Below are 12,864 nucleotides of genomic sequence, written 5' to 3'. Positions count from 1 at the left end.
ATTGACCTCTTTATAATTGAACCTATCGCGCCAGGTATGTCTCATTACGATCAAGTCGCGGAAAAGATCCTGCACGTCGGGCAATTATACTTCGTGACGTCTCGCAGGATCTTCGCCGTGCGGATTGCCGCGAACATCTTTGTCGTTGGGTCCAACATCGGTCCACCGATCGATTCGTAACGGGCGCCGTTGTCTTGCACCGCCGAGCACTTGTCTTGCCTTGCGCCGAGCCGGCGTACCAGATCGTGACGCTCGTGCTGCGGTCTGTCAGCGCCCTTCAGACATCACGCCTCGTAGGCTTGGACACACACCACATTCCAGACATTGGATTTTGATCTTTTCCGACCGATCGTCATGCATGAAGTCTCGCTGCTCTAAAGGCTTGTACAAGGAACCCGATAGCTCTCTCGATTTGCAATTGTGCGGTTCCAGGCGCGCTTCAATGCTTCCGTTCATATAGATGTTAAATCTTCAATCGTTTGGGAGGTGCAACGCAATTTTAACGTAATCTGACCACCCATGCGATATCATACGACCGCAGCACGATCTTTCACGTAAAGTTTGTGTTTGTCTTTCGCTGTCTACCTTCGCGTAAGCCTCCGGGGAAATTCCCATATTCGCCCCGCCGACAGGTGCATCCGGCTCGCCCCCCCCCCCCCCCCCGCTCCCTCCTCGCTAGCCTGCGTGCTCCGCCGGTCGGTAACAGACACCGCCGCGGGGTGGAGCGCCAGCGTGTGGGCGCTCCGCAGGGGCCGGCGGGCGGTCGTGCCGGCGCGCGCCCTAATGCGCCGGCCGCCGGGCTCCTCGGGCGGCGCGTGACCGTGTTACCTGCCATCGGATACGGCCGGGCGATGGTCGACTGATACATAATGAACACGAGCGCGGCGCCGCCGGCGCGGTGACTGACGTGCCGGCGCCCGTGGCTGGCGGGGGGCGGGGCGCCGGGCGAGGCTCGTGCCGTGTGCGCGGTCTTGGCTGGCGCTGCTCCCGTCCGTGGCCGGGCGCAGCGGGGCGGGAGCAGCGGGAACGGCCTCTTCCGCCCCGCTGGGCGTGCACACTGCGACGGCGGCCAGAGCCGGACCGTACAGAGTCGAGACGGTGCGGGTGGTGTGCGCGCCGCCCGCGATCGGCGAGGCGGCGGCAAGGGGGTTCGTCCGCTGACCAACACGCTGAGGGCCCGCCGGTCATGGCTGTGAGGGCGCTGGCGAGGGCGACACTGACGCCGAGATCCATTGTGTGGGGTTATGAGGACATTTTCGTGGAGTGTGAAGTGTTGCAAGCTGTCCAACTATTTCAAAACGCAGTCAGATGTCAAGAGGTGGCTCTCGAGGGGGTGCCACTGCCCCATTGTCAGGCGCTAGCGCTCGTGCGAGCGGGAGGGTGGCGCCCCTCTGGAACTAGTCGCTGCTGTTTACATGACGATGTCAACACTACAGCCCCGCAAGCGTCGGCGGGTGAAAACGAAGCAGCTGTGTCGCATTCAGACCACGAACCGTCCGTCAAAGCTGACTGCTTCACATAAAGAGGCCATCTGATGCATAAAGGCTATCCTCCGGTTTGCCTTATCGCAGTTTCAGCCGTTGTGGCGCCCTGGCTCCTGGGATGTCGCCGCGGCGGTGGTGGTCTCTGGTCCCGCTGTTCCGGCGGTCCCGCGGTCCCGACTCGCCGCTGCGCGGTCCCCGCCGTGTGAGCGCCGCCGTCGGCGGGGTTGGCGCGGGCGCTCCCTCCCGTGCCCGGCGACGGACGGCGGAGCTAATTGCCAGGCGACGCCGGACGTCGAGGGTCGCCGTCGATCGACCCCTCACCAGCGGCGGCGACGGCGGCGGCCGGTCCAGCAGCGCCCGGCGTCTCAAGCGGACGGGCACTGGCCGGCGGGGGGACGGCTGGTCGGACGATGTTGCTGGCGGTCCTGCTGTGTCGCTTCCGGCGCCCTCTGGTATCTCGAGGACGGAAGGCGTCGAGAGGTGCGGCGTGTGTGCTTGTGTGTGTGGGGGGGGGGGGGGGGAAGGGGTGGAGCGACCAGTCATGAGGGAATATCGTAATATATGTCGCCTGAAGAACGGTTTTAAGTGACATGCAACACCGATGTACATTTGTCTTGGTTAATCGGTAACCCAACAGTTAAGGGCGACCGTAAAATTTGCTGCTAATCGGTAAAATGCAGGAAAACGGCACTTCGCTCGCCGGGTTTTCTGTGTAGATTGAGTGCTGTTTGAAATTCACGCGTGTTCCGACACCCGTGTCTGTCTGGCCTGCTGCCTCGCCTTTTGACAGCTGCTCGGATCCGTGGGGCGTAGTTCTGCCGACTCGTTGTATGCTGGTGGGTGGCCTTTGTGGCGGTGCTCTATCGGCGGCATCCATTGCTGCCACAGAGGAAAGATTGGAAAAGACGACGTGATTTGTGTTTTTGGCAGGGTGGGTCGTGCCATTGATTGCAGTCAGTTGAAGACAATGCAGCAGTGGGCCGACGTGTCAGCTGATGCTTCAGAAGCGCTTATGGCGATCGTGAGAGCTTAAAGCCAGGCTCACCGAGAGTTAGCCTTTGACTCGGTCCCCGTTCGCCCCTGCTTTGAAACCTCGGGGCATCGTCAATTTTTGTCCGAATGCGACAAGGTGTACAAAGCTCAACAACGCTGTTCAATAGTCCAAATTACTTGGTAATGCCTGGCTGTGGTCCCAGGGTCCCGTAGACTTCTTCAGTACAATGCGACAAACGATATGGAGAGACTTACGGTTATACACACACCGTTCTTGAGCATCCGCTTGGGTTGGGGGTGGGCAATTTGACCCCCGAAAGTTTTAAAAAAGCTTATTTTGGTACGTCGCTGCGTAGCCGCGCCGAGCTTTGCATCTGTAAGCAATTGAATAGCGTGTCTTTTGAAACACGAAATAATATGTGCCTTGTAAGGCGGCTGAGCTATGGCAGGTCGAAGTCAGGCCGTGGCTGTCAACGAAAGCAGTTTCTAGGGAATCGTTCAGTATGATGCGACAATGGCGTGGTAGACAAAGCCATGCATATGTGAGATGCTTCTAAGGTAATAAAACAATTTAATTTAGGGTTACAGCAAATTCTTTTGACCTAGGGCCAGGCATGAATGTCAGGCCGCTGTCAAAACCAGCCTGCTGCTTGCTTGCAACTGGAGAGCTTGCTTTTTGGGGTAGTTTCTGATGCCCATTTCGGATTTAGTGATAACAGTGACCGCAACAAACATCAACACAAGATGCATCAACCATCAACACAAGATACGTCAACCTATTCGTTTCACTGACCTAAAATGACCGCGATCATCCCCTTGTTTTTCGGGACGTACCGCCCAGCGTAATCCTTGCCACCTATTCAAATAAAAAGATCAAACCAATCTCGTGGGTTTCTGGTCACCATGACCTTCTATAAGTCAAACAAGGTCACTGTCCTAGAATAAACACCAGTGACCTTTCGCTTAGGACAGGTACCTAGGTTTAAGGTGATTGGATGAGAAGATCTGGGGGCTTTGCACACCAATTTTGAGTTTGATCTAGTTTGATCTTATTTGACCTGAGGGTCACAACCTATGGATCTCACAATTTGCTGCCAGTGAGTTTACGTACAGACAAACCCACCCTGTGACTTTGTTTCTGAGATATCGGTGGTCAACTTGACCCCCTGCGCTCGCGGGGGTACTCAACCGGCCGCCCGGGCGCCTGTTACCCACCGCTGCCCCGGGCGCCTGTTACCCACCCAGCGCTGCCCCGGGCGCCTGTTACCCACCCAGCGCTGCCCCGGGCGCCTGTTACCCACTGCTGCATCCTGTGTATGATGCTGGGAGCGGGAGCAGGGTTAAATCTGCAGCGCTGGGCCGTTCATTGCGTCGATCAATTCGTCACATTGCTGGCAGGCTTCTTTCTTCGCAGTGTTTGTTCTCCGCTGCCGCTCAAACTGTTGTGGTGGGCCCTGAGGCGTTCAGAATGTCTGGGCTGAGAGTCTCTCCAGCTACTGAGTCTGCTTCTTTTGCTCCGAAGAGATGCCTGCTGTGCACCATGCTGTTGAGCACATTAATCTTCCGAACGGATGTAGTGCGAGACCTCGGCACCGACCATGTCACCCTACAGTTACTTCAACGTGGCTCCCAGCACATCCTGGCCAATGACTCGTGTAACGCGGAGTACTACTCCGTCGTTATGTTTTTGGGGCTGGGTCAGCAACTGCTGGGCTGATGAGGCATCATTACCGCTGGCATTGCACTCCTGAGTTGTGTTTACCGAGCTTCAGCTTAGTCGTTTTGGATCAATCGTGGGACGGAGATATGTCAGGCAGGCTGATGGCCGCCCCCACGTGACAAGCACCGGCCCGATGCGGCCACTGCGCCGAACGTCATGCACTCAGTCGTTGACTGTGAACTGCGCCGCTGTCTTGCTATCGTCTCTCAGGTGGTCAGACGTGTTTCGTGCGTTTTTGCTAGCATACGCTTGGCTTAGATGCAGAAACCCTTCACGACTGTACTTTGGAAACGTAACACTGCACTGTAGAGCAGTGAATAAAGAAACGGCTGACGGACGCAGGCATGCCTTAGATGCCACCAGGCGTATCAATGTCCATCAACTACACCATGAGCGTGACGATCAAAATGTTCCCCCTCATCCTCAACAGCGCTAATGCTACACGCGTACTCTTCAACGCGTGTTGACGGGCCCGCTAAATCCCCATTGGCACGGCGCGAGCGGGCGCGTCCCAGCTGGGGTCGCCGGGCGGGCCGGGCGGCTGCTCGCGGTCGGCCAGTCACGTCTGCCGGCCGATATCGGCTGCACGTGCCCCGGCCCGTCCGGTCGGCCTTATTGCCTCGGCGGCGGCGGCGGCGGCGGCGGCGGCGGCGGCCCCCGGCCGGTTAAGCCGCCGCCGCCGCCGCTCGTGATGGCGTCAAGCCTGCTGTACGGCGCTGGTGGGGATAGAGGTTGGGATGTTTAGGAATTGCGTGTGTTACTGTGACGCAGTTTACGCTTCACATAGCAGTGTTCAAAAGCCGTTCCATGTCAAAAGCACACAGCAATTATTTCAGGTTTTTTTAAGAATTGTATGGAGTCAGCTAATTTGTTCGACTCTGTTTTCCCCTTTGCCCCATTTTCTGCAGTAAGTCTGTCTTGGCAAGATTTTCTCTCTCTCTCTCCCTCTCTCGATGGATGCCTTCATTGCCGTTTCTTGTACGTCACTCTCGATGGTGTTTCTCCATCACCATCACTATCCGCAGTGACTCGTGTCCTGCTCCGCCGGCTCGCTCCTGACGATCGGTGTGCTCTTGTACCGTCCGTCGGCACTGAGTCAGCCGGCCGGGCCGAGAGGGCCGCCGCCTGCAGCGTCGGCATCATGTGCACAGTCATGCGCGCGCACGCCAACAAATCATATTTGATGCCATGCAACCGCACACCGACAAACAACCCCGCTGCCGACCGCGCCCGGCTCTGCGCGCCGGGTCAGTCTTCTCCCGAAAGCCGCCGTGTTAATTGCAGTGACTGCAGATCTCCCCGTCTGCCTCAAAACAAACAGTAATACGAAGTAGGCCATCTTTGGGAAAATACGCACGATCCGTACCGAATCGCCGTAATAGAGTAGTAGCGCGTGGGCGCACGACCACTCCCTCCGGTATCCTCCTCGCTCTCTTCGCCGCCCTGGGCACTCTCTGGCCGCTCTCGCCCACTCTGTAAGCCACTCGGCTCCATGGGGCCATCATCAGCTGACTGAGATCGCTGTCAATTACAGCTCCCATCGCGAGGTGGCGTTCTGTTCGATTTACGGCCTGTATCGGTCAGCTTCGCCCATCCTGTGACAATAACGGGATCGTTTCTGACCACCGGCCGTCGGCGGCCGTCTGTGTGATCGACGCCGGCCCGTGGCCCGCATCTCAAATGGCGTTTTCACGAGCTGGAGCGTCGCTTCAATGGCTGACTTCGCCGCTAGGCACCTCCGCGTGGGATCCCCAGCGGCCGCGCGCGGAGGCGAAGCGGGCAGTGGCGTCTCCGGGCAGCGGCGGCGCGTCCCTCTGTGGCCGCCCGACCGCGTCGTCACAGCTGGTGACACGCGCGGGTCGGGACATGGTCGCGGACGGTGGCCGTCTCTGCGATGGCGCGGGTTGGGACATAGTCGCGGACGGCAGCCGTCGCTGCGATGCGCGCGCGACATCTGGTCGTCCACCGCGCTGAGCGCCGGAGCAGCGCGGCCACCGGCTGCCGGCCTGAACTGGGCTGACCAGACCTGAGCTGGGCTGGCCAAGCCTGAACTGGGCTGGCCAGACCTGAGCTGGGCTGACCAGACCTGAGCTGGGCTGGCCAGGCCTGAGCTGGGCTGACCAGACCTGAGCTGGGCTGGCCAGGCCTGAGCTGGGCTGACCAGACCTGAGCTGGGCTGACCAGACCTGAGCTGGGCTGGGCTGGCCAGGCCTGAGCTGGGCTGGCCAGACCTGAGCTGGGCTGACCAGACCTGAGCTGGGCTGACCAGACCTGAGCTGGGCTGAGCTGGCCAGGCCTGAGCTGGGCTGGCCAGACCTGAGCTGGGCTGACCGGACCTGAGCTGGGCTGGCCAGGCCTGAACTGGGCTGACCAGACCTGAGCTGGGCTGGCCAGGCCTGAGCTGGGCTGACCAGACCTGAGCTGGGCTGGCCAGGCCTGAGCTGGGCTGACCAGACCTGAACTGGGCTGACCAGACCTGAGCTGGGCTGGCCAGACCTGAGCTGGGCTGGCCAGGACGCTGGCGGCGCGGCGCGCTGGAAGCCGGACCGGCGCGGCCACCGGCTGCCGGCCTGAGCTGGGCTGACCAGACCTGAGCTGGGCTGGTCGGGACGCTGGCGGCGCGGCGCGCTGGAAGCCGGACCGGCGCGGCCACCGGCTGTTTGGCCGGACGGCCAGCGTTGTTTTGATTGGATGAGCGGCCGCCGGTCACGCCCGAGGTCACCGGCCGGCGCTGTCTGATCCCGGTTATTGGGGCTGGCGGCCGCTGACCACTCCTGTCGCGGAGGATTCAGTTACAGTTGCCGGTCGGTCTGGTGCCAGCTTTCAGTTGCGAGTCCAGTCTTCCGCTTCTTCTATGTGACGCCAAGCCCGTTGGATACTGCGATCTATGACGTCTCCTTCAACTAGTCTAAGGCTTGATTCGTTGCATTAGTTTGAGTCGCTGGGGCTTTACGACGCACTCAGCTGCCGAGGCTGTGTGGCGTCGCCTGCCTCTCACCCTGGCAGGAAGGGCGGGCACCATGGGGAATCGAACCCCGTACCTCTGGTTTCCCAAACATGCAATGGTTAACGCATTCATCGCATTAGGCCCTCAACCTGCAATTGGTGCCGATCGGCAGCATCGTATTTTTATGACAGGCTTATGTCGTTCGGACCCAAGGCGACAGGTGCCGTGGATTAAGGCGGTGTCTCACTCATCCGCCTACTGTAAAGGTAATATGAGATCGAGTTTCGGACTCCGAGAACAACCTCCCAGGGAAGATAAAACAGATATGAAAACTTGGATCCTAGCTCTTTGTGTGGCTCTGCAGCGGATATGTCCTCTCTGTGTCTCAGCTATGTGCTAGCTGGCAACCCATGTAATTGTCTGCCTTTTATGCCATCAGGAACGGAACGCGCAGCCCACAGTGCAAATGAACGAACTGTACTTGGTGCAGGATCCCTTGACCCGCCGTCCGTGCCGGCGGTGTCTGGGGAGTGAACTGACCGCCGTCCGTCCGTGCCGGCAGTGTCTGGGGAGTGAACTGACCGCCGGCCGTCCGTGCCGGCAGTGTCTGGGGAGGGAACTGACCGCCGTCCGTCCGTGTCGGCAGTTTCTGGAGGGCGAGGTGCGCTGCGGCCGGCTCGACTGCCAGCGGTTCCCACGCACGTGCAGGGACGCCGGCGTGTCGGCCTACCCGACGGTGCGGCTGTACCCGGGCCGCGGCCGGCTCGACATGGTCGGCACGCACGTGCGCAGCCAGGAGCCGGAGGACATCGTGACATTCGTGCGGCAGCGGCTGGCCGACGACCGGCGGCCGCGGGACGAGCTCTGACCGAGCTGGCCGCCGCGTGACGAGCTCTGACCGGGCCGGCGCGGCTTGGTCTGACGGGGTCTGGCCTGGACGAGCTCTGACCGAACTGGCCGCCGCAAGACGAGCTCTGACTAAGCCGGCCGCGGCGGGAAGAGTTCTGACCGGGCCGGCCTCCAGCTCAGCCCAGGTCGCTCAGAGTCAGTGACCGGTACCTGGTGCAGCGGCCACCCAACGCGGCGTAGGTGGCATTGTGTTCAGTGTTCAGCGTTGTATTTTTATGCCACGTACTTGTGTGAGTCTACTAGGAAGTGTCTTTTGAGGGGTCCTAACGAGCGACTCAGCCACAGACAGCGGGGCCCCTGGTCTATTCCCGGTTTTGGCGCGGCGTGCGCTGCTCACCGATCTGGCATCTAACCTGAGATCATCACTGGATCTGCTTCCGGACTTGTAATGTTCTGCATGCTGTCTCCCAGCTCCGTAAGATCTGACGTATGACTCTCAATTCGCGAGATGTGTGTTATTAGCTGCAGAACTGAGTGGGACGGGAAACTTTAACTCTCGAGCTTAACATGGTGGGTGGTTTAGTCGGGCAACGTAAGCACACAGTTTGGCACATCATGATGCTCTGTCCCTGGACTGAAGAGTACACGGAGTGTCCGGGGCCTAGCACGTTCTGGTGTCTGCAGCAGTGTTGGGCCAACCAGCTTGGTGCGGAAAGACTGGAAGTATGTGGCAGCAGTGTCAATCCCGTGCGTTGAACACTGCCGTATCATGGACGTGTCGTGCACTCTGCCGTCTGTGATATTAATTGTAGTGGCGCACAACGTTGCTGCCGACTCCCAGCCTTTGATGTAACAGGTATTGGGACAAACACCAGGCGGTCACTCAACGTACCTAGCTTTCTTCGCTACTTAAGCACGGGCTCAAGCTGTTGTATGGCCTTAACATATCCCCCTGCATTGGGAAGACGTCGTGTTATGTTTCGCCATCCTCTTCAGCTCTACGTTGAAATCTCATCGTCCGGAACATTCAGTCGCTGCGCTCGCAGTGTTCCGTCTGAGTCGTGGTATTCAGAAGTGCATACACCCCTCTGCTAGACAATACCTGCAAGGTGACCTCCATTTCCGTGCAGCGCGATGTTTGTGTGACTTATCATGCAGCCAAACCTAATGATGTCATTTGCACACTTTCCTGTCATCAGTTTTTTATCGCTTCATTAGGTTTGCGGTGCTCGAACTGTAATGACATCGATCAAGACCGATAATTTTACCGAATTCGGTAAAGCGAGTTTCTGCCACATGCAAACGCGGCGCTGTGATGTGTGATGTCGTTCGCTTCAGAATGGATTTGATTACCTGACGCGTCACCTCCCGGAACTCTGTCGCGGACTCGAAATCAAGAATGTTGCGTTGAGGCGTTGGCGTCGAAGTTGCGATGCCGTAAACCAGGTTGTTAGTGCGATCAAAAACTTCTTTAGCGAAATTGTTTTCGGCGGACCCGTCCGGTGCAAAGTTCAAGCATACTCATTCCGAAAATAAGAGGTGTCGATACCTGCTCGCTCGTCGACGAAATACAAGTCATTCCTAATGCTACCACGCTGATACCGCAGGCCACCGCCTGTGGGGGGCGCCTCAGGTACGAGGCAGCCCTCGTAGAGCAGCGAGCGGGGATGCGCAGGGAGGGGGAGAGGCATACCGTCGGCGGCGGCCGGCCATGAACTAGACCGGCGCACTCGGCCACTGCCACCGCAGCAGCGACCACTCGGCGCCCCCGCTGGCGGCCGGCTGACGGCTCACGCTCCGGGGGCCGTCTCCCGCGCCTCGGGCTGAGCGCGCCTCACTGAGAGCGCAGGGGGCTCGGCGCCGGGCGCCGTCCTCCCCGGCCGGAGACGTCCTGATATTGGACCGATGTCATGGCGACACGGTCGCCTGTCGCGGCGATCGCGAGCTGCCAGGGCGTCCACCTGTCTGGCCAGCAGCGCCGCCGCCCGGGCCTGACCCGGTGCGATCGGCTGGCAGAGCACTCCGTTCATTGGATAAATCCGTAGGTAGCAGGTGGATTGATTGAAAGCGTGGGTTGGATTGGGTCGGAAGCGGAAAATCCAGTAACACATGGGTTGGGACCGGACCGGGTGTTAGGATGAGCAAGCTGAAAATCAGTCAAATTTCAAAACACCGTCTAAATTTAGTCTATGACAAAACTACTCCGACGGCCGCGAAGACAGGACCTACGTGAGCCACACACAGCCATGCGAATGTCTTCGAAAAACACGTGGTTATCATCGCTGAGCCAGGCAGCCGCTGCGTGACTCACTTCACGTCCGAGTCCGGCCGCGTCCTGTACTTGCTCGACGAGCTGCACTCCGCGAGCCTGCAGTGCGACGGTCACGCCAATGTGCTCGGCTGCGACGGCGCGGCCGTCAACACTGGGACGACAGGCGGCGTGTTCCGGCTGTTTGAGCTGGCCACCGAGTCGTCCTTACACTGGTTCATCTGCCAGCTGCACGGCAACAAGATCAACCTCCGCCATCTGCTGCTGAGCCTGGACGACACGACCCGAGACCGAAATCTTTTTCTGGACCCATCGGCAAGACCTGCGCCGGAGAGGCCTGGGAGAGAGGAGTTGTGGCATTCGGGCCTATGCCGTGGCACGTGCCGAACCTGCCGTTCACCTGACCCTGCAGCTGAGCACCGACTAGCAGCTACTGCACCTGCTGGCCTCCGGCGTTCAAAACGGCTCCGACCGGACCGCGACAGCCCGGCGTCGGACCGGACCATCGAACCATGCCAGGCAAACATAAAGGCGCATTATCTTCGAGTTATGGCCAAGAATATTTCAACTTTATCACGTATAATTTAGCAATTCATGTGCTCACTGTTGAGCATTTACTCCTAATCATACGTTGTGCCATAGTATGTCGAATCATTTGCTCGTCGTTGCATGCTTCCTAGTGTATTTGCTGTTTGAATTCCGTTACATCTAAGGACTCTGAACATCGGCATAATTACATGCACTTAAGGGACGCAATAATTTTGGTATGACAGAATGCTCAGTTCGCAACGAATTGTAATATATTCACTTCTATTTCAGATCGTTGACACTGACCTCTCGCCCGCTCCTAGCTTACATATCTACCGATACCTCCAGCAGCGCTCTCAAGGACCTCGTTCAGTACGTGGCTGGTTGTGTGGTTGTGTGTGGTTTGTGCCGATGTGGTTTCCAGTCCGGCAGAACAGCAACCGCGACTTTGGTTCACGCAACTTGTTCTGGAGCATCACCAGTCCGCTGGCCATGGTGGTGGACGAGAACCGTGTGGTCCGCGAATAGGCGACCCCGATCATCGCGCCGCGCGTGTGCGGCAAGCCGAGGGTCCTCTTCATCCCAGGGTCTTCGTCATCCCAGCGATAAGCTGCGAGGCCGTAAGGTACATCGAACTGATCTCCTAGTGTGGGCCAGTCACACAGCCTCCACTGCAAGGCGTTAGCGACGGCGAGCTGCTCATACAATCCCCTCCACGCCCTTGGTGCAGACTATAGGCCTTGCCATGTGCCTATGTGTCATGTATGCCTATGTCATATGTACAAGTTGTACACCGGGTAATATATTCTGGGTCTTATGATATACATGGCTTTGTTTTCAGCACGTGAGTTGCCTCAGAGGAATGAAAGGCTAAAGCAGTACTAACCGACGTACTCGCACATTGTTCATATTGAATAACGCATGAAGTTCCTGTCATATGACAATCAATCGGGCAATGCCTGATTTGCATATTTGACCTTAGACCGGGATATTTTTACGACGGCTTAAGAAGCGCTTGGTGACATTGTTTCCACACGCAAGGCTATTTTGAATCGCTTGCCGCCCACGGCTCGGTGTTACCTGCGGCAGACAACGCCTCCCAGCATACGGTGACTACAACGCCGGGCGCCGGTTTACGGCGACACTTCGATCGGCTCGCGCGTCACGAATTTAAGTTTTTGAGGAGAACGTTTGCTACGACGTGTACTTGTGGGCTCTGGTGCCGAGTAATTTCTTTGTCTCACTTGGCTTGGTCACTGATGACACACTTTATTGACCATGATGAGACTTCTTATCAGAATGGATTAATTCATTTTCCTAGTCCTGTGCTCTGTAGATGACTGTAAGCTTTTGAAAGCTAAAAGGGGGCATAGGATTCGTACCTCTCTGAATGTCAACCTGAGTGTCTTTTGCTAAAAATGGTCGCCGAAAGGGATTTTCTCTGTTTTGTTGTTAGCGTTTAGCAGGTGTTCATTATATCTCCAAGGAATTGGGCGCACGGACTCCCGGCATGGACCTCCCATGTTACATTTTCGCACAGTTACCACTAGGTTCGTAACCCACGGTTTTTTGCGTACAGGCCTTTTGAAACCTCGACTTACATAAATGGCGCCTGTTGTCTTCCGGGTACTTTGGCTTCGGGATGAAACATTTCACCGGACACTTTTCCATGTTATCGTCGTTCTTTCACGCTATACGTAGGCACAGCTTCGATTTTCTAACCATACGTTTGATTTTCCAAAGCAAGTGCTCATCTATGTAAGGTGCTATTAAGAATCAGTCGTCCGACAGGACGTTTGCCCGTTTCCTATCATCCATCCCCCCCCCCCCCCGCCCAAGTGGTCTAGATTTGTTGACCTCTTCCAGCATTCTACCTAAATGTCTTAGAGAGTGTCCGTTACCCAACAGCAAAGCCCATATTTTGTTCATGCTCCTTCTTTCTTTTTCACTACTTGGTGCTAGGTGTTTACAGCCTATGGGACATGTTTCGAATTACATTGCGCCTAGTCAAAGTTGGATGCGCAGACTCGCAGTGTAGAGTTATACCAGAGGTGGTGGGCTTGATCGATTGAGA

The 12,864-nt window shown here is 57.6% G+C and overlaps 1 protein-coding gene across 1 annotated transcript in view; it reads left to right on the top strand.

The window, feature by feature from the left end:
• LOC119113368 (dnaJ homolog subfamily C member 10-like) overlaps positions 1-9,575 on the top strand; it is a 30,378-nt gene extending 20,803 nt beyond the window's left edge. The window contains 1 exon segment of the mRNA XM_037237687.1: positions 7,791-9,575. Coding sequence (XP_037093582.1) covers positions 7,791-8,012 — 222 coding nt within the window. The 3' untranslated portion in view covers positions 8,013-9,575.
• The last annotated feature ends 3,289 nt before the right edge of the window (positions 9,576-12,864 follow it).

The sequence above is a fragment of the Pollicipes pollicipes genome, unplaced genomic scaffold (genome assembly GCF_011947565.3).
Source record: "Pollicipes pollicipes isolate AB1234 unplaced genomic scaffold, Ppol_2.1 Scaffold_2555;HRSCAF=2994_pilon_pilon_pilon, whole genome shotgun sequence".
Lineage (NCBI taxonomy): Eukaryota > Metazoa > Arthropoda > Thecostraca > Pollicipedomorpha > Pollicipedidae > Pollicipes > Pollicipes pollicipes.
Note: the sequence above shows the minus strand (reverse complement) of the source record. Positions and strands in the feature narration are given on the sequence as shown.